At 45.3% G+C, this 27,265-nt stretch overlaps 1 protein-coding gene across 2 annotated transcripts in view; it reads left to right on the forward strand.

Annotated features, from left to right (window-relative positions):
- SMC1A (structural maintenance of chromosomes 1A) overlaps positions 1-26,852 on the forward strand; it is a 33,935-nt gene extending 7,083 nt beyond the window's left edge. Inside the window, exons 4-25 of one of the 2 annotated variants that reach the window (XM_036270366.1) lie at positions 1,284-1,487; positions 1,584-1,822; positions 2,490-2,748; positions 2,845-2,985; positions 3,754-3,836; positions 3,976-4,183; positions 5,062-5,247; positions 5,436-5,615; positions 5,712-5,858; positions 5,953-6,090; positions 6,851-6,967; positions 7,071-7,177; positions 9,791-9,932; positions 12,284-12,429; positions 12,519-12,672; positions 13,639-13,749; positions 21,363-21,519; positions 22,257-22,411; positions 22,528-22,679; positions 23,771-23,840; positions 24,109-24,219; positions 24,645-26,852. In XM_036270366.1, the coding sequence (XP_036126259.1) occupies positions 1,284-1,487; positions 1,584-1,822; positions 2,490-2,748; positions 2,845-2,985; positions 3,754-3,836; positions 3,976-4,183; positions 5,062-5,247; positions 5,436-5,615; positions 5,712-5,858; positions 5,953-6,090; positions 6,851-6,967; positions 7,071-7,177; positions 9,791-9,932; positions 12,284-12,429; positions 12,519-12,672; positions 13,639-13,749; positions 21,363-21,519; positions 22,257-22,411; positions 22,528-22,679; positions 23,771-23,840; positions 24,109-24,219; positions 24,645-24,728 (3,291 nt within the window). In that variant the 3' untranslated portion in view covers positions 24,729-26,852. The remainder of the gene's footprint in view (positions 1-1,283; positions 1,488-1,583; positions 1,823-2,489; positions 2,749-2,844; positions 2,986-3,753; positions 3,837-3,975; positions 4,184-5,061; positions 5,248-5,435; positions 5,616-5,711; positions 5,859-5,952; positions 6,091-6,850; positions 6,968-7,070; positions 7,178-9,790; positions 9,933-12,283; positions 12,430-12,518; positions 12,673-13,638; positions 13,750-21,362; positions 21,520-22,256; positions 22,412-22,527; positions 22,680-23,770; positions 23,841-24,108; positions 24,220-24,644) is intronic. The other variant, XM_036270367.1, reaches the window with a different exon arrangement.
- Positions 26,853-27,265: the final 413 nt, after the last annotated feature.

Here is a 27,265-nt window from a genome sequence, read left to right on the forward strand (position 1 = left end):
CACTGGGCTTCCCAACTCCAGTCTGGCCCTTGTAATCTCCAGCTCCGCATCAACTGGGGACATATTAGAAGTGTACATTCTAGGCTCCATCCTAGACCAATAGACTCAGAGACTATGGGGTGTTTTACCAAGCTCTCCAGGTTATGATTATACATGCTCAAATTTGAGAGCCACTGCCTTAGTATGAAATCCAAACTCCTGTCCTTCAGGAAACACCATCTTTTAAATCCTCTCCCAAGGATATTTTTCCATTTATCTTCAAATAGAGCGGGAGGGAGGGAGGGAGAGAGAAACATCGATGTGAGAGGGACACATCAACTGGTTGCCTCCCATACGACCCCGACCAGGGCCGGGACGAACCACAACTGAGGTACGTGCCCTTGGCCAGAATCGAACCCACAACTCTTTGGTCCTTGGGCTGATGCTCTAACTGCTGAGCCAAACTAGCCAGGACCGCCCTGGCCGGTTTGACTCAGCTCGGTTTGACTCAGCGGTTGGAGCGTCAGCCTGCGGTCCCGAGAGACCCGGGTTCGGTTCCCGCTAAGGGCATGTACCTCGGTTGCAGTTTGTCCCCGGCCCTGGTTGGTCGTGCGGGTGGCAACCACTCGATGTGTCCCTTTCACATTGATGTTTCTCTCTCTCTCTCTCTCTCTCTCTCTGTTCCTCTCTCTCCCTCCCACTCTACCTGAACAAAAAATGGAAAAATGTCCTTGGGTGAGGATAAAAACAAACAAACAAACAAACTAGCCAGGACCAGGAAACACCATCTTTTGGTTCCTGCCTACCTTACTCACCTCATCTGCCAATGATCTTACCCTCCAAGTCTGTACTTGAGCCTAATTATACCATTTATTGTTCCCAAATTCACCTGCTTTCTTTGGCCTGTGGGCCTTTGCACATTCATTTTTCTCTACATGGAATAACTTCGTCTCTCTCACTTTTTTTGGTTAGTTCTTCCCTATCTTCCAAACTCAGCTTAGATGTCACCTTTGCGAAGCCTTTCCATGTAGACACTCCTACCAGTCTCCTCCTCCCAAGCTTCATTTAGTCCTGTTCTGTGCTACTTCTGTCACTGCATATAATACATGGTGTTGGCTTTGCTTCTGTGTCTCCTGCTTCCTGTGTACCTCAAAAGGCTGGCAATGTGTCCTCAGAGCTCAATGTGAACTGCAGCACCTAGTGTGGGGAAGGGGGGGTCGGTGACCTTGAATGATTGAGTGAGAGTAGGTAGGAGGAACTGGGCTGGCTAGAGTCTAAGTGGGGAGTGTTTCCACCTTTTCTAGGGTGCTGTGGAGTCTATTGCCATGAAGAACCCCAAAGAGAGGACAGCTCTATTTGAAGAGATTAGTCGTTCTGGAGAGCTGGCCCAGGAGTATGACAAGCGAAAGAAGGAGATGGTGAAAGCTGAAGAGGACACACAATTTAATTACCATCGAAAGAAAAACATCGCGGCAGAACGCAAGGAGGCCAAACAGGAGAAAGAAGAGGTAGGTGGCCAGGCTACCTCTGGGCCCTGAGAGGCCAGGATGGGGAGCCAGTGCCTTACTGATGCACCTACTGCCTCCGTGCCCCTATTTGCACAGGCCGACCGCTACCAGCGCCTGAAGGATGAGGTGGTGCGAGCTCAGGTGCAGCTGCAGCTCTTTAAGCTTTATCATAATGAAGTGGAAATTGAGAAGCTCAATAAGGAACTGGCCTCTAAGAATAAGGAGATCGAGAAGGACAAGAAGCGGATGGACAAGGTAGAGGATGAGCTGAAGGAGAAGAAGAAGGAGCTGGGCAAAATGATGCGGGAGCAGCAGCAGATTGAGAAGGAGATCAAGTAAGAGGCAGGCCTGGGCGTGTAATTAGTGGGAAACCAAGAGGTTGTCCTGTTTCCTAGGGCTTCTCTGAGCCTGGAGTTCAGCGCCCATACTAGTTTCTCTATTTTCCCCTTGACTTGCTTTGTCCAGAACCAGGTACATTTCTTGACTTGCATTTAGACAAATAGAGTATATAAGTACTTAGGCTTCAGGTACATAGGTACTCAGAAGAGGGAGACCTTGAAAGGGTGGTGACTTGCCAAGCGAGAGGGAGTGATGAGAACCCCAGGTACTGAGTGGTTGGAAATGCCTTCCTAGAAGAGGAAAACTGGAGCTAGAAGTTTAAGGGACAGGACTTTTAAAAGGTTAGATCAGATGGGGGACAGCTAAGTGAACAAGGGATACTTTCAGAGTTGTTACTGAGGGTTCTGGCCTGGCTGATTGAGGCCAGGGTGGTAGCTTTACCTATGGAGTGCCTGGAATGCCAGGCTGAAGGTTCCTCGGAGTAGTCAGACTACCTCTTTTTTTGAGGATCTGTGGGGCATCAAGTTGTCATTCTTTTAGGCAATTTCCTAAGACTGGCCGTTTGCGGTGGTGCTCAGGCCCTCCTTTCTTTGGGTAAAAAGTCTAGGAACCCTCCCTTCTCCAGCAGTGTTGACTGGTTTTCCTCTTCACCTCTGGCAAAAGGGAAAAGGATTCAGAATTGAACCAGAAGCGGCCTCAGTATATCAAAGCTAAAGAGAATACCTCCCACAAAATCAAGAAGCTGGAAGCAGCCAAGAAGTCCCTACAGAATGCTCAGAAGCATTACAAAAAACGGAAAGGTGACATGGATGAGCTGGAAAAGGAGATGTTGTCGGTGGAGAAAGCCCGGCAGGAGTTTGAGGAACGGATGGAAGAGGAGAGTCAGAGTCAGGGCAGAGACTTGACCCTGGAGGAGAATCAGGTAAGCTCTGGGAGGGTTGTGGCGGAGGATGGGGAGATTGCTGGGCTGACATGGGCTGACAGTCATCTGTATCTTCCTTCCCTGTCTGTAACACAGGTGAAGAAATACCACCGGTTGAAAGAAGAAGCCAGCAAGAGAGCAGCTACCCTGGCCCAGGAGCTGGAGAAATTCAATCGAGACCAGAAAGCTGACCAGGACCGGCTGGATCTGGAAGAACGGAAGAAAGTAGAGACAGAGGTGGGCATGTTACAGGATTGGGGCTGATGGTCCAGAGAAAAGGAAGTAATGATAGTCTTAATTGTAATGACAATAGCTAACATCGAGCAAGCACTTACTTGTGTGGTAGGCACTATACTCTACATGTATTCATTCATTTAATTTCTCTTTTTTCCAAACGAGGAAACTATATCACAGAGTGAAGCAATTTGCCTAAGGTCACCTCACTATTAAGTGGCAGAACCAGGATATGAACCTGAGCAATCTACCTCTAAAGCCTTATCAAGTATATGTCATTTACTGCCTTCCTAATAATGATGATAGTAAAATAATAACAGTAAGAGAAAATTGTTATACTACCCCAAGAGCTTAGAGCATTCCACATATTTTGCTAAGCACTTCTTTTGGTGCTAAGCATTAATATTAATAGCTACCTTATATTAAGCACTTAATATGTATTTCTGAAGTGGAAGTTACCTACATTTCACAGATGAGAAGACAGGTGCAGAAAAGGCCCACAAAGTTTTACTTGACCTTGGCTTGAGCTGTCCCAAGTAATGAGGAAGGTGGCCCACGCTGGGTCTCATCAGGCCCTGGGAGGCCCCGTCAGCAGAGCCACACTGAGCACTGTCTGTGTGCCCGCTTTTTAGTAAGCCTCCTGCAATAGTGACAGATTGTCCTGGACTGTTGGGCTCTTGGATAAGCAGGCACGCTGTAAGCCTGGGCCTCATGGTCTTGGAGCTTTCTTGCTCAGCTCCTGGTGATGGAGTATATTTGTCTCTCTTCCAGGCCAAGATCAAGCAAAAGCTGCGGGAGATTGAAGAGAATCAGAAGCGGATTGAGAAACTGGAGGAATACATCACGACTAGCAAGTATGTGACTCTGCAGCCTTCCCTCTTATTTCCAGGCCTATTCCTGTGAACCCTGCCTTTCCTGACCCTCCCCAGGCAGGACCCCTAGGCCCTCAGCCTGGAGTATTTCCTGACCAGCCAGGGTAACCTTACTTTGTAGGCAATCTCTAGAGGAGCAGAAGAAGCTAGAAGGGGAGCTGACAGAGGAGGTGGAGATGGCCAAGCGGCGTATTGATGAGATCAATAAGGAGCTGAACCAAGTGATGGAGCAGCTGGGGGATGCCCGCATCGACCGCCAGGAGAGCAGCCGCCAACAGCGAAAGGCAGAGATTATGGAAAGCATCAAACGCTTGTATCCCGGCTCTGTGGTAAGAGTGAAGAGAGAACTCATCTCCTGAGCACTCACTTTCACACTCTGGTCATTGTCCCAGCAGCCCTATGAGGATAGGATTGCTATTGCCACTTTTACAGCTGGGGAAACTGAGATGAAGGTTAAATTAACCTGCCCCAAAGAGCACAGATTATGAGTGGAAGAACTGCAGTTTACACCAACTGCATCTTCCTGAAGGTTTTGTCTTGCTGTGTCCATTCTTTCATGGGAGGCGGGAAAACTAGAGAGGCCCTTGGAAGGTGGAGGGGCCATGGGGCAGAAATTAGTCTCCCAGGAAGTAGTTCTGTGCAGGCTTCAATATGAGCTCCCTTGCTATGTACCAACTGGCTCATTCGCCAGGCTTGATCAATACTCTTGGCCTCTTGAACCAAGTCCTTAGTTCCCAGGTTCCCTGAATATTACCCCTCTATTGCTGTAATCCCATCCCTGGATTCAACTTAGTTAGCACTGCTGGGCAAACTAGGCTCAGTGTCTGCCCTTGAAGATCTTTCTCTTTATCTGATAATTCTTAGGGAACCATGGTTGGTTTGGGGAGAATGGGCAGAATGAACTGGGAAAAGAGGTTTCTTTTGCTGGGTGCTTGTGAGAATTTGAAATGATGTGTATAGGGTATCTGGTATAGTGTCAGGTGGCAGTGGTCTGTGAAATGGTCAAAGTGAGGTTTAGAAAGATGATTTTGGATGCAGACATGACCGCCTGAAGTCGTCATTGCTTTGGGCCTGGAGTAGGCTTTTTCTTCATAACCTGGGGGCTATGTTCCTGATACAGATTCTGATCTGCCCAAGCTGGGAACGGGGTGCTTCTGAGCCAGCTCCCAAAGTCTCATGCTTCAGTTTTCTTTTCTGACTTCCCCAGTACGGCCGCCTCATTGACCTCTGCCAGCCCACACAAAAGAAGTATCAGATTGCTGTAACCAAGGTTTTGGGTAAGAACATGGATGCCATTATCGTGGACTCCGAGAAGACAGGCCGGGACTGCATTCAGTATATCAAGGAGCAGCGTGGGGAGCCTGAGACCTTCTTACCTCTTGACTACCTGGAGGTGAGGCTGGTGGGGATGGGGTCAAGAGCCTTATATTAATAGACAATTAGATTCTGTTTCTTTCTGTGCTACGGTCCCATAGAACTTATAAAAACAAGCCCTGTTGGCCATTAGAGACAAGCGGTGTAGAAAGGCAAAAAGCTAAAGCACCAGATATGTTCTGCTACCTACTGAGCTTCTTCCTACAGGTGAAACCTACAGATGAGAAACTCCGGGAGCTGAAGGGGGCCAAGTTGGTAATTGATGTCATTCGCTATGAGCCACCTCACATCAAAAAGGCCCTGCAGTACGCTTGTGGCAATGCCCTTGTCTGTGACAACGTGGAGGATGCCCGCCGCATTGCTTTTGGAGGCCACCAGCGCCACAAGGTATGGATTCCCTTGCTCAGATTGGAGCTGGACGGGCTTAGTATTGGAGATTCCTCTGTTCAACTTCTCCTTCTCTCTTCTCCCTCCTGTGTGTAGACAGTGGCACTGGATGGGACCCTGTTCCAGAAGTCAGGAGTGATCTCTGGTGGGGCCAGTGACCTGAAGGCCAAGGCGCGGCGCTGGGATGAGAAAGCGGTTGACAAGTTGAAAGAGAAGAAGGAGCGGTTGACAGAGGAGCTAAAAGTAAGCCACAGGCAGCACTGACCCTAGGAGGGGGTTCCTAAGCTCAGGCTGGCCACCTTCTTACCACCCCGCCCTCCGTTCTTGTTCACGTCAGGAACAGATGAAGGCAAAGCGGAAAGAGGCAGAGCTACGCCAGGTGCAGTCTCAGGCCCACGGACTGCAGATGCGGCTCAAGTACTCTCAGAGTGACCTGGAACAGACCAAGACACGGCATCTAGCCCTGAATCTGCAGGTGGGGTCTGGCCTCAGCCCTGTTTTCGAAAGGCAATCTTCCCTTTCCTGGCTTGGGTTTCTCAGGCGGTAGGGAACTTGTCATACTTCCCTCTCTCCTCCCAGGGTGCTCCAGGGAACCAAGTATAGAGCATAGAGTCAGACAGCCAGGGGTTCAGATCTTGGCTCTGTGTAATATTCAAGTTATTTAATCTCTCGGTGTTAGTTTCTTTTATCATTAGCTGTAAAATGGGAGTTAGAATACTACCTACTTTATAGGGTCGTTGTAAAGATTGAAAGTTAGTACATTAAAGTACTTAGACTGATTCTTCGCTCCCAGTAAGTGCTCAGTAAATGTTAGGTGCTATTATTAGCATAATTTATTCATTTAATAAATATTTGAGCTTCTTCTAAAAGTGAATTGAAAGCGAGCTTTAGGCATTTCAGTCCCTATGGGTGAGCGTACTCTTCTAGATAGGTTAATATGTTTGATCACGAGGTGCTTCCCCAGACCACCATGGAGGTGTTCGGTAATGTGATGGGTATGTGTACTTGTGTGTATACATATAGTTTTGCCTTTTTCTAAAATCAAAAAGTCTGAATTCTCAAACATACCTGAAGCTGTGTGGTAGTTCGAGAGATGATGGGGCTTTGGTGCTAAGTCACGTCCTCTCAGCGTGTGGAGAGCTAGCCCTTTGTGTCTATGGCGCCAGGGTGCTTATGGTGGCTCTTTTCCTCTAAGGCACCTGGTCTCTTTACCCTTTCAACCCCGTTTCCTGCAGGAAAAGTCCAAGTTGGAGAGCGAACTGGCCAACTTTGGGCCTCGCATCAATGATATCAAGAGGATTATTCAGAGTCGAGAGAGAGAAATGAAAGACTTGAAGGAGAAGATGAACCAGGTTGGTGGGGGATGAGCCATGCCAGCATGTGCATTGGGGCAGGACTGGGGCTGGAAGCAGCACTCTGACCCAAAGGGCCTTTGCCCTCCTTTGCTTCTGTCAGGTAGAGGACGAGGTGTTTGAAGAGTTTTGTCGGGAGATTGGTGTGCGTAACATTCGGGAGTTTGAGGAAGAGAAAGTGAAGAGGCAGAATGAAATCGCCAAGAAGCGGTAAGTGCCTGTGAGACCCCGGCCCGGTATCCTGGAAAGTCAGATGCCACAAAGCAGGGAGCAGCTCCTAGAAAGATGGGCGTTTATTGTAGGTCAGCCTTAGAGAACAGGGACATTAGGGAGGTGGTGTCGCATGGTCTAGTTGTTAAGAGTTCCAGCTTTACACATGGTTTCCCTGGGGTAAAAATCCCAGCTCCACAACTCCTGTTGGAGTGACGGATCTCTCTGAGCCTAAGTTTCCTTATCCGTAAAGCGGGAGAATAGTGACACCTGTCTCGTGGCATTGTTGGGTGGATCAGGTACAATAGTCCTTATAAAGTATTTAGCATAATACTTAACACCTAAGAAAAGCAATAAATATGAGCTTTTATTATTATTATCCTGATGGACAATGCAGGGGAAGAGGAACGAGGTTCTAGGTTGGAAAAATGGTAAGAACAAAACAACAGTTCTCTTCCACATTCAGTTTATTGATTTGTTCAACAGACCTTTCTGGAGGACCTATGTTGTGCCAAGTCGTCCTGTGCTAGGTATTGGAGGGGGTTGGGAGATGGGGATAAGACAGACGAACACAATAGTCTCCCTGAAGGAGTTCATCTACTGGACCCTGGGCCTCAGTCGACAGTTCGTAACCCATACAGTAAATATTCCTTGCTCTTCTACCACTAAGCCAAGCTCAAGGGATATAGAATTGAATCAGAGACTGTCCCTGGCCTCAGGGAGTTGAGGTATGGCGTAGTAGGGGAGACAAACAACTAGATCTGCAATTTCAGAACAGTCATAATTTGGTATTAGGATGTTGGTGACAGTGTAGATGGCCATCATTGGGGAAACTATAAGTTAAATGTGATGACTATACAGACTATTGAATACTGTGTAGCAGTTTAAAGCAAGTACTGGATTTATAGACAGTACCATGGATAAATTTATAGCATCATGCATTTTTGTAAATTTAAAAAAAATGACATTTTATAAGGATGTGCATTTTAAGGCTATATACGTATGTATGTGTATATATATATATATACACATACATATACACACGTGTGTGTGCGTGTATGTGTGTTGTCTTGGAGTATGTGTTCACTGTAAGGAAGATAATGGGAGTGAAAATCAGGGATTGGACTAAAAGACAAAGGAGGGGCCTTGCACAGACAGCAATCATAAGTGTGTGAGGAACTGTGGGATGTGATTAATTGAACTGGGCCAAAAAGGGAGGAACCCAACAAAGTATAATAGAAACTAAGAACCTGCTCACAGCCCTCAGGAAAGGTTTTACAGAACAAGGAATGATGAAATGGAGACCTGTAGAGTGAGTAGGATTTAGCCAGCCGGGCAGCAGAGTCCCAGGCAGTGAGAACAGCATGCCCAGAGGTGTGAGAGACCACGCCTTGTTCTGGGAACTAAATAGTTTTGAATGTCTGGAGCATAGAAACAGGGTCAGGTGGAAGGCAGGGATGGTGGAGAGGTCAGCGGTGGCCAGATCACAGAGGGCTTTATGAGTCATGCTTAGGAGATTGGACTTAAAATTGCATGGCTCAAAATTATAGAGTTAATTACATTCCATTTAGATTATAGTTACTAATAGGTTTAAACTGCTAGCATGGCATCTGGCAGCATCTGTTACACCATATTGGGGGGTGTGGGGCCGTTGGAAGTTTGCTCTGCCTGGCCTGCTAGTATCTGTATGCTGGTTACATGCTCTTTGAGTTTCTGAAGAGATGGGGAGGAGGGAAATAGCAGGAATCTAGTATTTTCTCCTTGGTTTTTACTACCCAAGCTCTGCCCCTTAGAAGTTCTGGAATTTCGGGGTAGGGGTGTGCATGTGGGGCAGTACTTGGAAGGAGTCAATATGAGCTGAATACCTGGCAATAATGATGGTAAGTAAAATTTACTGAGTACTTACTGGGTGCCAGGCATGGTTCTAAGGACATTATGCATATTAACTCATTTAAAAAAACTCCCAGTGACTCTGGGGTAGGTACTGTTATTTCCATTTTACAGATGAGGAAACAGAAGCATGGAGAGGATGACTAACTTGCCCAAGAGTACATTACCAGTGAATGGCAGAGTTGGAATACCAGTCTCTTATCCCACCACACTAGACTGGACCAGTGCCCTAGGAGAAGGAGCCTGGGTTCGGTGCTAGACCTGGGTTTCAATCTCACATTTGCCATTTACTAGCTCTGTGACCTTGGGCAAAGTCTTCTATCTCTTCACCCAAGTTTTCTTATTTGTAAAGTTAGGATAATAATGCCTATTTGTAGAGCTGTTGATTAGAGGATTAGAGGTAATGTATGCAAAGTACACAGAAGCTTAATAAATAGGAATTATCATAGCTGGTAGGTTGAGGTGGACCTTTTTGTGCTTCCATCTAGGAAGCTGGGGGGTGGGGGTTCTGGGGTCCTCCAGTGTTTAAAGGGAAACTAATGGATTTTGGACCAGTCTCCCCTGGCTTGTGCCATTTCCACAAGGCTAGGCTGAGGAATTTAATTCTCCAACTTCAGTGAACACTTTTATGTCGGTGTGGATGGATGAGCTGAGTGGTGACTGAAATTCAGCAGTAACCCTGGGTCCCTACGCCCTGGGCCTAGTTCTCCTTTCTCCCCACAGTTTGGAGTTTGAGAATCAGAAGACTCGCTTGGGCATCCAGTTGGATTTTGAAAAGAACCAACTGAAGGAGGACCAGGATAAAGTACACATGTGGGAGCAAACAGTGAAAAAGGATGAGAATGAGATAGAAAAGCTCAAGAAGGTAAGGAAGGAGGGCATGAGAAGACAGACTAAAATCAGGGAGAAAACTTGGAAGAGATATGATAGAAGGATAATATCCATAATTTATAAAGCTTTAATCAAAAGAAGAAAAACACCAAGACCTAAGTAGGACATAAAAAGGTGTATGTTGCAGAAACGGTTCAAGAAGATATTCAGGTAGCCCATAAACATACACATAATTTAGTTACTGGAAATCAGAGAGATGCAAATTAAAGCAATAATCAGACGTAATTTGTTTCCCATCACATTACCCAAGAGTTTTTTTTAAAAAGACTAATGCTCAATACTGCCCATGGCGCACTAGACCAGCATTCTTTTTTTTAAATCCTCATCCGAGGAGATGTGTGTGTGTGTGTATATATATATTTACATTTATCTTCAGATAGAGTGGGAAGGGGGGAGAGAGAGATACATATCAATGTGAGAGAGACACATCGACTGATTGCCACTCGCATGACCTCAACCGGAGACGAACCGCAACCAAGCTACATGCCCTTGACCGGAATCAAACCCAGGACTCTTTAGTCTGAGGGACGATGCTCTAACCGCTGAGCAAAACCAGCCAGGGCAAGACCAGCATTCTTAAGCCACGTGGCACCATGCATCAAGAGTCTTGAGAATATGTTTCTCTCCTCTGACTCAGTGGTAGCTGAGGAATTCCAAAATGCTGGCACAGTTTTGTGCACACAGGTTCATGTTTATTACAAGCACTTCTAGTTCCATATGGGAAACTATCCAGTGCCCCTGGGAATTAGGAATTTAGCAAGTTATACTACTTTCGTACAAGTATTTGTGTAGTTTAATGTTTTTAAAATTTCTGTAATACATGGACCCCGTTTAAAGGATTTTTCCTGAGATCTTTAAAAATCCTTAATACTGCTTAAACATATACAGGGTTGGGCAAAAATAGGTCTACGTACAGTTGTTTGTATGGCACATACAATAATACAAGAGTAAACTGTTTCACATGCTCACAACTTTAAAGCTACTTTTGCCCCACTCTGCACATTTGGGACATCTAACCAGAAAACCAAGACAGTTACAAATTGAATTTTATCATTAACCACGTTAATTCAGTGCACCAGATGATGGTGTTCAGCCGAAACCGAGTCCCTTTTCATAGTAACTGCCACAGCTAAGTTCCTCTAAGTTGAGTGTGCCTGTGCCACTGGGTATAACCTGATGACTTGCTTTTCCCACACCCCTTCTCTTTAATTCCTGTGAAATCTTTGCTCCTCGTAGCATCACCTCCGGAGGTACTTTGGTCCTCATTTGGTTTGAACATATTATGACTTCTTTGTCTGCCTATGTTGTTATTGGTTTTTTTCTCATTAAACCTTGATGGTGAAAGTAGTCTTTGGGGTCACCAGAATTTTAAATGCAAATGCAGATTGGGCAGTAAAATCCTGGGGCAGGACTAGATGGATATCTAGATGACCCAGAATCATATATTTTAATAATTTTTTGACTTTTAATTTTGAAATCATTTAAAATGTAGCAGAAAGTTATAAGAATAGTACAAAGAACTCCCATCTATCCATCACCAAGATTCATCAGTTATTAACGTGTTGCCATATTTGCTTTTGCGTACTCTCTGTGTATGTGTGTTCTTTTTTATGAGCCATTTGATAGTAAGTTGTCAATATGTCCTCTTTATGTGACTTTAAGATCAAGATGAAAACAAAACATTCTCCTTTTAAACAATCAGAACATTATAAGTAAGACTACAGTCCCCTTTGACCACTCCTTCCCAATCCCCTCGCTCTTCCCAGGACTAATCCCATGGAGTGTGTATTCTTGCAGACCTGCAGCTATTGATTGAATACTTCTACGTTTATATATGTGTACTCATAGAAAAAATACACCATATTGTTTGTGTGGGTTTTTAAAAAAATTAATGTTATTATGTAGCTCACAACAGCAGTTATGATGTGGAAAGATGCTCAAGTATAACATTAAGTCAGAATATCGAGTTTTAATTACAATCTAGTGTCAACTATGTAGAGCTGTCTGTAAGTAATGCTGGGAGGAAATAGGCTAAAATATTGACTGGTTATCTCTAGCTGGTGGGATTATGAGTGATTTTTGTACCCCTGCTTAATACTTTTTCTATACTTTGAACTTTTCTATAGTAGACAACTGATCAAATGGGGGCAACTAGATAAATTAGAATAAGATAAAAGAAGCTTGAGGGTGAGGGGGGTTTGTGAAAGCAGAGCTCATTGAAGAGAGGCTCCAACAAACTGGTGGGAAAGGTGGGGACAAAGGGAGAAGATCCTAAGAGAGAAGGAAAGCCGTCACCCCTTGTCCTGTTTCCCCTGCTGTGACCAGGAGGAGCAAAGACACATGAAGATCATAGATGAGACCATGGCCCAGCTACAAGATCTGAAGAATCAGCATCTAGCCAAGAAGTCAGAGGTGAATGATAAGAATCACGAGATGGAGGAGATTCGTAAAAAACTGGGGGGCGCTAACAAGTGAGTGGGTTCAGACCTGGGGTTGGGCACATAGGTAAAGCAGGCAGTATGCTGAATTCGAATCTCACCTCTTCCCTGGATCTTCTTAGGGAAATGACCCATTTACAGAAGGAGGTGACAGCCATTGAGACCAAGCTTGAACAGAAGCGCAGTGACCGCCACAACCTGCTACAGGCCTGTAAGATGCAAGACATTAAGTTGCCACTGTCTAGGGGCACCATGGACGATATTAGTCAGGAAGAGGTGAGTATCACAGCTGGTGTTCGGAGTGGGCTGTGAGCAACATTAACCAGGGATGGGGGATGAAAATGTGAGAGTGGCCAGGGAGGGCAGGAGAGAGAAGGGTGGTGAGGGACGAGAGTGATGGCAGGGTGAGGCTATGAAGATAGGTGAGGGGACAGGCAGTGGCCTGGTGTGAGAGGGAAGTTGTGCGGGGGGTAGAGCTGTATGTCAGTAGGTGGTGAGGGAGGTGAGCCAGAAGATGAAATCATTCATTAAGACTTGAGCTAAGTTAGCTCCAGGCAGATGATGGATGGTGGGAAGAGTAGGAATTGAGAGACATTAGCCAAGAGGAAAGGAAGTTGGAAGTTGGAGGACCTAAGGGATGATAGCTTAGCTGCAGTGAAGGAAGTTGGCCAGGAGAGGGTTGGGTAAGGGACATCAGCAATGCAGAGGTGACGAAGCTTGGTTATAGGAAAGGGAGGAACACTAGCTGATAAAGGGGCCAAGGTGTTTTATCTACTGAAAGTGAAGCTTGGTAGTGAGGGGGGGGAATGTTAACTGGGAGGAAGTTTGTGTGGGTCTTGCCTTCTACCTGAATGTATATCTCAGCCCCACATGTCTTTCTCCCTCCCCTCTTCCAAAATAGCATTTCAGTTTGATTCAGCAAAATATCTTGAACACTAGAAATGCACCAGGCCTCATGGTATCACATGACATAATAACTCCTAATCTGAACCACGGCTCTGTCAGGCCGGCATTGCCCCACATTACAGATGAGAGAACTCAGATCTGACAGCATGACTTGTCCAGGACCACACCCTTAAGCAGTGATAGAACCCAATTTTAAACTCAGATCTTTCTCCCTTCAAAGCTGCTGTCCTGCCACAAGGTGCTTTCTCAATGGAGGCTGCAAAGGAGCCCCCAGCCCTTCCTAGAGGGGCCCTCTCATGCCAGTCTGTTCCATTCCACTCTCTGTTGTCATTACAGGGTAGCTCCCAGGGGGAGGATTCAGTGAGTGGTTCTCAGCGAACTTCTAGCATCTATGCACGAGAGGCCCTCATCGAGATTGACTACGGTGACCTATGTGAGGATCTGAAGGTAAGGATCAGCCTCAGGCTGTGGGTTCCCAACTGTCCAAAGCGAGGGTCAGTTCATCTGGGGCCCTCTGGAGACCAGGGCCAGAAAGAAGGGCAAGCTGGCAAGAGAGGGAGGGTTGAGTTATGATCCAGGGTGTCTCCCTATATGCACATAGACACCTGCACACACACACACACACACCCACGTCCCAAGTTGCACCCAACCCTGCTTGCTGCTTGTCTTCCCCTTCCATGCATTTACGTCAGCCCTGGTACACACACACACAGCAGGTTCCCGAACGGATAGATCTTGGGGGTTCCTCAGCACGCTGTCCGGGCACTCTTTGCTTCTGTCATCCTGGGTCTTTCTTTCACTCCCCTGCCTTCAGCTGCCATCTCTATGCTAGTCCCACAGGTACCTCAAACTCCAGCCCTCCTTCCCCAGTCTGCCCCTTCTCAGAGCCAGCCATAGGTTCAGACCAGAAATCTGTGACTCATCCTTGATTCCCTCTCTCACTTTGCTTGTTCAGTGAATTACCAAGGCCTGTCCATTCTAACTCCTAAGTAGCTATTGAATTTTCTTTTATTCTGTTCCCACTAGTACAGGCCACTTGGGACTACTCACATGGATTACTGCAGGAGTCTCTTACATAGTTTCTGATGTTTTCTAATCCATCATAGCCAGGGCAACTTGATTTTTTGAAAAACTTTTTTTAATGGAAAATTTCAAATGTACACAGGAGTATAGAGAATGCTATAAGAAACCCCCAGGTATCCATCACCCAGCTTCAGCAATTAGTAACATATGGTCAATCTCATTTTTTATACCCTTCCCTCTCCCCATTGGACTATTTTATTTAAATCAAATTCCAGATATTCCATTCATAGAAGGACCCTTTGAAAAAAATAACCACAGTATCATACCAAAAATAATTTTAACCACAACTCTATAATATCATCTAATACTTCGTAAATGTTTAGATTTCATGAACGTCCCATAAATTTCTTCTTCTTCTTCTTTGCACAGTTTGTGTGTTAAATCAGGATTCAAGTGAGGTCCATATGTTAGAATTGGTTTCTTCTAGTCTATAACATTTTTTTTCTTCCTATTTATGGAAGAAACTGGGTCATTGGACCTGCACAATTTCTACATTCCAAATTTGGCTGATTATGTCCCATGATGTTATTTAACATGTTCTTCCATCCCCTGTATTTCCTGTAAAGTAGTAGTTAAATCTAGGGTTTGATTGAGTTCAGATTCATTTTTTATTTTTGCCAAGAATCCATCATAGGTGGTGCTGTGTAGTGTGAACTTCCTTTTGCTTTGCAGCAGTGGGCACTGATGTCAGTCTTGTCTCTGTCATGATAAGATTGATCATTGTTCAGCATTGCTTATGAAATATTCTTGCCTAAAACTCAAGGATTTGATCAACCTTTTATGTCCATAAATTGTAAGAAATGCTAGTGCTAGAGGAACGTGTAAAATAAAAGCTCACGGTTGCATTCAGCCAAATCTAGACTGGGAAACTGAAGGACAAAAGACCTGTTCTCTTCCATAAATAAATGGGAAGAAAGAAAATAAATACAGTGGGAGAACTTTTATAGACTGTAGGAGACAGATCAACTGATTGGAATATGTGGCCCTCCCTTGAATTCATTGCAAAGAATAGAAAGGAAAGGAAACTTACAGATTGAATGAGATTTAAGAGACATATCAACCAGTTGCAATGTGTATACCTTACTTGGAACTTGCCTTGAAAACCTGTAAATTTTTTTTATAAAAGAATCAAGAAGACTTAAACACTGACCAGATCGTTTATAATGTTCAGGAATTGCTGTTAATGTTTTTAGTCGAGTTAATGGTATTGGGTGTTTATTTTAAACCGTCCAGTGTTTTACAGCGGTGGTTCAAAATAGGGGTGGGGTGGGGTGGATTTTGCATCCCTAGAGGACATTTGGTAATTTCTGGAGATACTCCTCATACCCACTTGTCACAGCTGGGGCAGAGGTTACTACTGGCATCTAGGGATGCTGCTAAACATCCTACAGTACACAAGACAGCCCCCCAGAAACTGCATCTGGCCCAAAATGTCAGTAGTGCTGAAATTCAGAAACCCTGTTTTAGAGATCATGTTGACGTATTTATGGATGAAATGATATATCTGAGATTTGTTTTAAAATACTTGAATTAGCCCTGGCCAGTTTGGCTCAGCGGTTGGAGCGTCCGCCTGCGGTCCGGAGAGACCCGGGTTCGGTTCCCGCTAAGGGCATGTACCTCGGCTGCAATTTGTCCCCGGCCCTGGTTGGTCGTGCGGGTGGCAGCCACTCGATGTGTCCCTTTCACATCGATGTTTCCCTCTCTCTCTCTTCCTCTCTCTCCCTCCCACTCTGTCTGTACAAAAAAATAAAATAAAATACTTGAATTAGGTAGAGATGGCAGATTATTTGCCATGAGTTGATGATTACCGAAGCTGAGTACTAGGTACATGGGAGTTCATTATAGTCTCTGCATTTTGTGTATGTTTGAAAAATAGAAAAACAGCCATGATTACTAACTAGGTTTAGGTGTTACTAGCCTTATCCATTTTTATGAAGTTCCATGTTGGCCTTTCATGAGTTGGTTTTAGCAGCTCTTCATGATTGTTGCCTAGATTCCTTAAGGGTTTCAAAATGGTAGTTTTCTATTTTTTAATCCCTCCTCCACTTATTAATGGGGTATCTAAAAAGAACTTCCTCACATCATCTATTTAGTTCCATTGAAATGTAGTTAATATAGAAAAGGTCGGATAAATACTTAATTGTTTTTCCTTTATTTACCAGTTCTTAGAATGAGTTGGTTGCCTTCGTAACCTTTAAAGGTGACCAATGAGGTTTTTAATTTGTATTTGTTATAAACATAAGTATTCAAATGTGTTTTTATCTGTTTCAGTCTATTGGAGTTATTTTCCTTTTCGATGTTCAAATCGTCCCATCCTTGGCCAGTGGGAACCGTTTCAAGTTGATTTTTGTTTTTGTCCTTATTTTTAGATTTTTATTATGGAAAATTTCATATGCAGAAGGAAAATAATACAGTGCTATCTCATGTTGCCACGGCCAGTTTCAATAGTGATCAACTCGTGGCCAAACTTGTTTGCTGTGCACCCCCGTACGCTCCTTCCTTCTCTCCCACCCCAGGTTATTTAAAAATAAATTCTGGACATCATGTCATTTCTTTTGTAAATATTTCAGAATGTGTTTCTAAAAGAAAGAATTTCTTCTTTATTTATTAGCTAGAGTAGTGTAAAGAGAGATTTCCTTTCATCAATTATTTGGTTACCCTGAGGTACAGTTTGTATAGGAAAGGCAGGATACATATGTTTGGTTCTTTTCCTTTATTATCATTTTATAAAATAAAGAGTTGTTTCTATGGTATTCTCAAGATTTGTCCACTGAATTGTTTTCTTATCATTATGAACTTAGGGGTTTAAACACCTTTTGTGTGTGGTGATTATTCGTATTGACCAAGTTGTCACATCTTTGACCAGTGAGAACTTATTCAAGTTGGCTTCTGAATCATTTTGACACAACTCTTGTAGTCGTCGGTATCTTCCTTGCTTTCTGGTACTTCCAGGCTCATCCTCTACATTTCCTACCCCAAACCTGGAATTAGCCATTTCTCTGATAAACTCTGACTTTTTTTAGTAGGAAATGCTATTATTTAGTGACTACCGTCTGGACACTGGAGTCCTCATGACAGCTGGGTTGCTTGGTGCTTCTAGAACTTTTTGGTAGACTGGACTACAAAATGTGTATTTTTCTATTTTGAAGGAAAATGTATTGTTTATATTGATACTTGCAATTTAAGTAGTAACTCTCACAGTTCAACATCACTGATTTTATGTTTGAGTTTCCAGTTATTTTTGTTAAAAATCTTCCTAGCAACACTAACATAGTAACATATTTATCCTATTCTGTAATAGTTTGGAAATCACAATAAAATACTATTATTAACAATGTAATTTTTGAACGCTGTTTAAGATTTCCTTTTTTGTTGTTAAGCTAATAGGTCATTGGGCATGTACAGTTGTGCTTCTGTGTTTTAAAGTACTTTGAAAGAATTCTCTGAGTGTAACCAACTTAATATAAACAGGTTTCTTTGATTACTTTTCAGTTTCTAAGGGATTTCTCTTTTTAGCATTTTGATTTTTCCCAACTTTAATTTTGAAAATGTTCACACCTGTAAAAAAATTGAAAGAATAGTACAGTGAACATCCTTACATCCTTACAACTTTCACCTTAAATTCACTAATGAATATTTTTTCATTGTGCTTTCTCTCTCATCTCAATTCCCTCCCTCCACACTACATACTTTTTTTGTTTTTTGCTGAACTATTTGAAGGAAGTTGCAGGCTTCAACTCTAAATATTTCATGCTGAGAACAAGGGATTCTCCTCCATAGCCACAATTCTATATTATACCTAAGAAAAGTACTAGTAATTTCATATTTAATATCCTGCCCATATTCAGAATTCCCTAGTTGTTTCAAAAGTGGCTTTTTAAAAAATATGTTTTTTATTGATTTTTTTAAAGAGAGAGGAAGGAGGGAGAGAGAGAAACATCGATGTGAGAGCAGAACATTAATCAGCTGCCTCCTGCATGCCCCCTACTACTGGGGATCGAGCCCACAACACGGGCATGTGCCCTGACCAGGAACTGAACTGGGACCTCTCAGTCCATGGGGCGACGCTCAATCCACTGAGCCACTCCAGGCTGGGTTATACCTAGGTATCTTAATTTTTTTGTTGCAATGGTAAATGGGATTGTTTTTTAGTTTCTCTTTCTGTGTGTTCATTATCGGTGTATAAAAATGCCAGCAATTTCTGGATGTTGATTTTGTATCTTGCTACTTTGCCAAATTCATTAATTTATTTATTTATTTTGTATATGCCCCTAGCGGAGTCCGAACCCAGGACTCTCTGGTCTGCAGGCTGATGCTCCAACTGCTGAGCCAAACCGGTCAGGGCTCAAATTCATTTATTAAATCTAGTAGAATTTTGATGGAGTCTTTAGGGTTTTCTGTATACAATATAATGTCATCTACAAATAATGACAGTTTCACTTCCTCCTTTCCAGTTTGGATCCCTTTTATTTTTTCTTCTTGTCTGATTTCTGTGGCTAAGACTTCCAGTACTAGGTTAAATAAGAGGGGCGAAAGTGGGCATCCCTGTCTTGTTCCTGTTCTTAAGGGGAAATGTTTTTAGTTTTTGTCCATTGAGTATGATGTTGGCTGTAGGTTTGTCATAAGTGGCCCCTATTATGTTGAGATATGATCCTTCTATGCCCACTTTGCTGAGAGTTTTCCAAGAATTTTTAAAACTTTTTTTTTTTTTTTTGTGGTACGTGCCCCTAGCAAGAACCGAACCCAGGACTCTGGTCCGCAGGCCGACGCTCAACCGCTGAGCCAAACTGGCCAGGGCAGAATTTTTAAAAATGTATTTTTTTATTAAAAAATTTTAATTTTGACATTATTGCAGGTGTTCCCCCTCTTTGTCCACCTTCACCCATCTCTACCTCTCCCACCTCCTCCTCTCTTGGCCTTCACCAAACTATTGTCCATGTCCATGGGTGTGCATGCACGTTCTGTAGCTAATCCCTTTACCTTTATTCCGTCACCCCCACCCAACAGTTTTTTTATCCAGTGTTTTTCACATTTTGATTTAATTTTGTCCTATAATTATGTAGTCCTCATATGGCTCTAAAACCAAAATGATAGTACAAGGTACGAGAAGAGAAGTTTAGCTTCCTTTTCTGTCCTCTTCACCTCACTTCCTTTATGCGTAACCATTTTAATTAGTTTTTGGATTATCGTTTTGTTGTTGTGCTTTTAAAATACAAATACATTTGTATGCAAATATATTCATATTTCTTCTCTCAGATAAAAGATAGCATTGTATTGTGTACCTTTCATATTTCATTTAACATATCCTGGAGACTACTTTACACTGGTATTTAGCAATCTTCAGAAGGGCTTTTCTAAAATATATTTATTTATATATTCATGTCATTCCTGTGCTTAAAGTCATACAGTAGAGCCTCACCTCTTTTGGATAAAGTCTAAACCTCTTACAAGACCTAAAGGATCCTTCATCATCGGGCTTCCACCTGTGCCTCCAGTCTTACCTCTTTCCAGTACACGTGCACTTGTACACGCACACATGCACACACATTTGCTACTTTTGCCATATTGAATTACCTTTTCTATGAGGTGGGGGAGGCTTTTGAAGTTACTTTTTTTAAAAAAATTTTTCTTTTATTGATTTTAGAGAGAGAGAAAAATTTTTGAGAGAGAACATCGATTGGCTGCCTCCTGCATGCCCCCCTCCAGGGATCAGGCCCACAACCTGAGCATGTGCCCTGACTGGGAATCAAACTGGCGACCTCTTGGTCATGGGTTGACTCTCAACCAGTGAGCCACACCGACTGGGCACTTGTGAAGTTTTTGTTGTTGTTGTTGCTGACACTATTGCACATGTCCCCTGCCCACCCCACCCCCCTGCCCATCTCCACCCAGTGAAGTTTATTAAGGTTGATTACTCTTTTGTTTCTTTTTTTTTTCATTATTTGTTCAGATAGAGTGGGAGGGAGGAGGGAGGGGGAGAGAGAGAGAGAAACATTGACGTGAAAGGTACACATCAAGTGGCTGCTACCCACACCACCCAGCCAGGGCCGGGGACAAACTGCAACCGAGGTACATGCCCTTAGCGGGAACCGAACCCTGGTCTTCTGGACCACAGGCCGACGCTCTAACCGCTGAGCCAAACCGGCCAGAGCTTGATTACTCTTGAATTGCTTTGAATTCCTTGAATGAACCACAAGCAAACCCCTGGTTTTGCATATGATGCTCTAGTCTGCCTAGAAGCCTGTTCTTTCTCTCTGACCTCACCATTCATTCTGTAGGCCTGAGCTTAAACATACTCCTAGAAGCCTTCCCTGGCCCCAGAGTCTGAGTTAGGTGACCTTCTTGTGTGCTGACCCAACATGTCGGTTTATTGTAGTTTTGGAATCACCATGCAGTATTCTGATTATTTATTTACACGCATTCCTGTTAGTCTGTAAGCTCTGTGAGCATAGGAACCTTGGCTCACAGACTCTGAGGGCCCCAGTGCTTGGCACTTGGAAGGCATTCAGTAAATATTTATTGACTAAAAGTGGCAGAAAGGCACAAGCCCGGACATGCACTGCAATATCCATAAAACCTAAAACTAAACTCAAGTGGGATTTACTCAGATGTAGTGATCTGGACAGGAAACCGAGTTGCCTTATTGTACAGTCCAGACCGGCCTGTGTGGGAGCCTCTAGGTCACCCTGGGATGGTGCTGGCTCATGGCCTGGGCTGAGAGCCAGAGAGGGGCACCACCAGCTGCTCCTCTTGAGAGACAGAGAAGTTGACAGGACTTGGGGGAAGGGCTAGAGATGAGAAAGCAGCATCAGCCTGTAATTTTCAGGGATGGTTGGAATGGTTACCATGGGAGGGACCGAGCTAGGGAGGAACCTGAATTCTACTCAGGAGCAGGTCCCCACGTGGTCAGGCATCTCTGTGGGGGCCTGGGCTCGGGGACCTGCCCTTCTTGATGTTGCTGGGCCTGGGATTTACAGGATGCCCAGGCTGAGGAGGAGATCAAGCAGGAGATGAACACACTGCAGCAGAAGCTAAATGAGCAGCAGAGTGTGCTACAGCGGATCGCTGCCCCCAACATGAAGGCCATGGAAAAGCTGGAAAGTGTCCGAGACAAGTTCCAGGAGACCTCAGATGGTAGGATTTCCCTCTTTCACTTGGGCCTAAGATGAAGACAGGAGACTGCAGGTGTGGTACATGCCTATATTATGCATCCCAATAGCTCCTGTTTTTACATGCTTTCTTACTTAAAACTTTCAAGAGGCCTAAACAGTAGGGGTGATCACACCTGTTTTATAGAATGGAATACTGCCGAGGTTCAGAGAGGGCGAAGTACCTGCCAAGGTTACACAGCCAGTCGCTGGTAGAGCCCAGGGAAGAATCCATGTTTGTTTGTTTTTTTTTATCCTCACCCGAGGACATTTTTCAATTTTTTTTGTTCAGATAGAGTGGGAGGTAGAGAGAGAGAGAAACATAAACATGAAAGGAACACATCGAGTGGCTGCCACTCGCACAACCCAACCAGGGCCGGGGACAAATTGCAACCGTGGCACATGCCCTTAGCGGGAACCGAACCCGGGTCTCTCTGGACCGCAGGCCGACGCTCTAACCACTGGGCAAAACTGGCCAGGGCAAGAATCCATGTTTATGTAGCTCCAAGCCCGTTTTTTTCCCTTTGCACAGTGTGGTCAGCCCAGTGGATACAGCTGGTGTGGGACTCTCTTCCTGGGACTCTCCCCAGGCATTCATCTCTCCCTCTGGGATATCCCTGCTCTGTGGATTGTCATTTGCAGGTCATTCTTGTCAGATGGCATGATCCTCAGCCTTGGCTGAGCCTAGGCACTGAGGAATCACCTGTCTTTCCCTTGTGGCAGAGTTTGAGGCAGCCCGAAAGCGAGCCAAGAAGGCCAAGCAGGCATTTGAACAGATCAAGAAGGAGCGCTTTGACCGCTTCAATGCTTGTTTTGAATCTGTGGCCACCAACATTGATGAGATCTACAAGGCCCTGTCCCGCAACAGCAGTGCCCAGGTAGATGAGCCCCTTACCCAGCCAGCCCCTGTCATTCTCAATTGCCCTTCCCTCTGGGCTCCCTGTCCCCATCCCCATCCCCATCCAGATCCTCACCCATCTGCCTTGCCCCACAGGCATTCCTGGGCCCTGAGAACCCGGAGGAGCCCTATTTGGACGGCATCAACTACAACTGTGTGGCCCCTGGCAAACGCTTCCGGCCTATGGATAACTTGTCAGGAGGGGAGAAAACAGTGGCAGCTCTGGCCCTGCTCTTTGCCATTCATAGGTAAGGCTGTGGCCTCCGGGGCAGTTGGCAGAGAGACTGAACTGAGGCCACTGGAGACTCTGGGGCCCAAGGATATGCAGAGACCTGCAGAGGTGAAGATATTCTGGTGGAATCTGGATTGTGTCCTGGTTTCCCTGCCTACTACAACATATCTGGCCTTGGTTTCCTGGACCTGTCTTTCTCATCCACCCTCATCCACCCTCATCCACTCGGCGTGCCCTCACTGGCCCTTGCATGCATTCGGTCCTACCACCAGGCTTTTGCTCACGTGGTTGCTAGCTGATCAGCCTTTTCCTTGTAAATCTAGCTCGACCGTCACCTACCACCCCTTTATGCTCCTGTTCCTCTAGGAAGCCTGCTTTGACCACTGTGGCATACGCTGACCTTCCCCTCCTGAATGCCAGTGGTACTTGAATCTGACCCCCACAACTTAGTGCTTGATTGTACAGTGTCATTCAGTGAATATTTTTTGAGGGCTGCTCTATACCAGATCCTCTGGGGGCAACAGGGACAGAGATGTGATCTCTGTTGTCAAGGAGCTCATGGTTTGGTAGAAGCCAGATGTGTAGACAGTTAGCTATGTTGTAACCATGTGAGCATGTGCTGTGGATGCACAGAGGAGGGACACCAACCCAATCTGGAGAAGGGTGTGGGTGGCCAGGGAAGGCTTTCAAAGGTAGAGTAAGTAACACTTGAGCAGGAAATGTAAAGAATGAGTAGAAATTGGCCAGGGAGACCAGTAGGCATTCGCGGTGGACAGTGCAGAATGCATGCAGGCAGGGAGACATGAGAGCATGGTACAGGTGGGCAGGGCAGACCTCGAGGTAGCTCGGTCAGTACGGCCAGAGCCTAGGACAGCTTCATCTCCCCAGCCAGCCTGGAAGGTCCGGAGAGGACCATGTCTTGTGGTTCTATAGGATCCAGGAGCACAGGGCTGGATGCAGAAAAGGGTTCAGTTGGTCTCTTGGCCTTAGGGGCTCGGGGAACATTAAGGCCTGGGATTTTAGTCTCTGAAGAAGTGGAGGGGAAGCTGGTCTATGTGGTGGGCCCGGGGCTGTCCTGTGGCAGCTCACCTACTGGTTCTCTCTCAGCTACAAGCCAGCCCCTTTCTTCGTCCTGGATGAGATTGATGCTGCCCTGGATAACACCAACATTGGCAAGGTGGGTGCAAGGAAAGCAGGGCCTGGGAGGGAGGCCCCTAGATTGGGGCTGGGTTTCGGGGAGCAGCTCCTGAGTGAGCCCTAGCTCTTCCTGCTGCTTGCTCTCTGAGCTGGAGAGGCTGGGCCCGGGGTCATTCACACTGTGCTAGTCAGTGGCCTCTTCTCAGTTCTCATCCCCCTGAACTACCTCCTCTGCCTCTGGTTCTGACTGGAAAACACAGGGTATTATTAGGGCTTCAGCCCTGCTGTGTTGGTGGCTCCTCCCACAGGTGGCCAATTACATCAAGGAGCAGTCGACTTGCAACTTCCAGGCCATCGTCATCTCTCTCAAGGAGGAGTTCTACACCAAGGCCGAGAGCCTCATTGGAGTCTACCCTGAGGTAGGGCCGGCCTGGCTCCGAAGCCAGCCCACTCCCTGCCTGACTCCCTAGGGCAGGAAGGGAAGGCGGTAGCGAGGGGTTCAGGGTGGGGCAGCATAGAGACTCAGGTCCCGAACCCCCATCTGGGCTCTTGAAGCTCTGCCCTGGAGGCTTACCCAGCCCAGCGGGGCGGGGCCGTTGCAATGGGGACAGGTGGGAAGGCCAGCCCTAGGCAGCCAGACGACAGAAGGGGAGCCGCATGCAGAGGTAGGCAGGGAGGGCAGGCGCATGGGACCCAGCACTCGTCTCACACCCACAGAGAACCGTTGCCTGGCTTTGGGCAGGTGTGTAGAGAGGAGGGTTGAGGCCCCCAGGCCTTGGGACGATGGACCCCTGTTAATTCTCTCTTTACAATTTCCTTTTTTGTCTTCTCCCTCCTCCTTCAGCAAGGGGACTGTGTGATCAGCAAAGTCCTGACCTTTGACCTCACCAAGTACCCAGATGCCAACCCCAATCCCAATGAGCAGTAGCAGTCGTTCTGCCCTCCTGTCCTGTCTGGATCCCTAAGCTGCCCATCTGCCAATCTCTGGATATGGGACTCCCAACCTTCCCCCGCCTCCTGTCCTGTTTGCTATAGTCATGGGATTTAGGCACTGCCATCGAGCACAAAGAGGAACAGAGGTGATGTTAGGTCTGGAGCAGAAACTCCGGAGCTACAGGGAGCAACCTGGCCTCTGAAAGGAGGTGCTGAGCTGAACAGGGCATCTGTCTATCCCCCGCTCACCCTGTCCCAAACCTCCCTTTCTGTCACCCATAATCATGAGTCTATGGGACCCCTTACAGTTTGCTTATGTGTGAGTGTGTATGTGTGTGTCTGTATGTGCGCACGTGGGTGTGGTTGCAAAATAATGAAGATATTGGAAACTAATTTTAGAAGGAACCTAGGTTGAATTTGACCCGGGAGAGCTTAGTATGACCGCACCCCAGAATAGGGCAAAAGTATTTAGGACCTCATAGGAAGAAGTCAGGCAGTGACAGGAAACTGCCTGCATTCACTCATTTTTTTCATTTATTCATGTATTTGTCAAACATACTGAACACTCTATTTGTCAGGCTCTCTGATAGGAATGCAGAGCTGAATCAGGCATGACCCCTCCTAAGGAGATGCAGTGGGTTCATGAGTTCCTGTGGTTAGCTGAATCATGTCCAGGCACTTGGAATTGGAGAAGACGACGATCACCTCCAGGCTTCCTGGAGAAGGTCACATTTGAGCTAGACCTTGATAAATCGGTGGGATTTGTTCAGGCACTAGGAGTAAAGCCCGGGCACTAGGAGCAAAGCCCAGGCTCTGGGGACAGACAGTTGCAGGTTCTAGTCCCTTTTTTTTTAATCACTCGTTTGACATTGGGCAAGTCATTTGACCTTTCTGTGCCTCAGCTTCCTTATGTATTAAATAGGGCTAACAATATTACCTACCTCACATAGGAGTTAATGATGTCAAGCTTCTCCCTGGAGGCCTTATCCCTGCTTGGAGCCCACTAGGTGCTGAACCCTCAGAATGCAGCCGTTGTGCCTGGATCCCTGAGGGCTTCTATCCCAGTTGTTAGGAAAAGAAGGAGTCTCCAAATCTGGGAGGTGCTGAGTGCCCTGGTTACTAGGAAAGTTCCAGGGCATTGATGGGGTTTACCTGGTAAGTGGAGGGCCTAAGGAAATCTGTAGCTTCAATCATGTATAATCAATCACTGGGTGCCTGGGCCCCAACCTGAATTGTGAGGAAATAAGGGAGAGGTAGCCTGGGCCACACCCTAGCCAAACACAGGTGATGTTTGTTTTGGGAACTAATTACGTTAGCTGCACGGGCTGCAGAGGCAGCATTGCCTGCTGCCCTGAGGTCAATCTTTGCTTGTTCACACACACACACCGTCAGACCATCACTCTGTCCCACTGTATACTGCATTTTTGTTTTTGGAAAGTTAAGTCAGTTCTAATTACTCGAGTAATACATGAATCCATCCTTTATAAGAAATTAGATTATTACAAATAAAGCTAGCCTCATTTTTCCTCCCTCCCTTAACTGCTGTTCTGTTTGTTGTGCACCTATTTATCTTGACTTTGTTTTGAGACTTTGACATACATTATAATTGGAAATATTGTGTTTAATGCGGACGGTATATGGACACGTTCTGCAATTTGCTTTCTTGGCTTAATGTTTCTGAGATCTATGCATGTTGCTAATAGATTCAGGTCATCCTTTGTAATTGCTGTAGATTGCCATCATATGACTCTCACATTTTACCCATCTCTCTTGTGACAGTAAGACTATTCTCTGGTTTTTTGATATTACAAAGTACTACATAGGAGCATGGCGTGTGTGTGTGTGTGTGTGTGTGTGTGTGTGTGTGTGTGTGTAAATTTACCTATGATTGATTCCTAGAAGTTGAATTAAAAATCATAGGCTATTTATATTTTTGTTTTTAATAGATAATTCCAAATTGCCCTCTTGTACTACTCACTCAATATTCTTTTTGAGTTTGTCTTAGGTTTAACATCATTATCTACTTCAATTTCATCTTAAATAGTGATATTGTGAAACCATGGGTTTTATGTGCTATGATATTGTTTTTTAATGCATAATAAAAGATAACTATCGAAACAAATTTGTGTTCAATCAAAGAAGTCCCATACCAGTAGTATGGGTGCCAGAGTTTGGGAAGTACGGGCTTATCTATAAGAGCACGATTTGGGAGTCATTCTGGTTCAAGTCCCAACTGTAGCAGCTTGAGCCTATTACTTCACCTGCGTGAGCCTGTTTCCTCATGGAGAGAAGGAGCTAATGTAGGCCTACCTTGCAGCAGTGTAGGGAGCATGAAATGCAATACATCGGAAGCAGTTTGGTTGGCACAGATCATCACAGGCCTTTAAAGGTAGCAATTGCTATTCTCCCCATTTACAGATGGGGAAACTGAGGTCCAGGAAGGTTAAGTTATCCAGCTACCAGATAACAGTGAGAGTTTGAACTCCAGCCCTCCGATTCAGTCTTGGGGTTTCTCCACAGTGAGGGTGATTA

This window comes from Molossus molossus, unplaced genomic scaffold, assembly GCF_014108415.1.
Source record: "Molossus molossus isolate mMolMol1 unplaced genomic scaffold, mMolMol1.p scaffold_m16_p_2, whole genome shotgun sequence".
Lineage (NCBI taxonomy): Eukaryota > Metazoa > Chordata > Mammalia > Chiroptera > Molossidae > Molossus > Molossus molossus.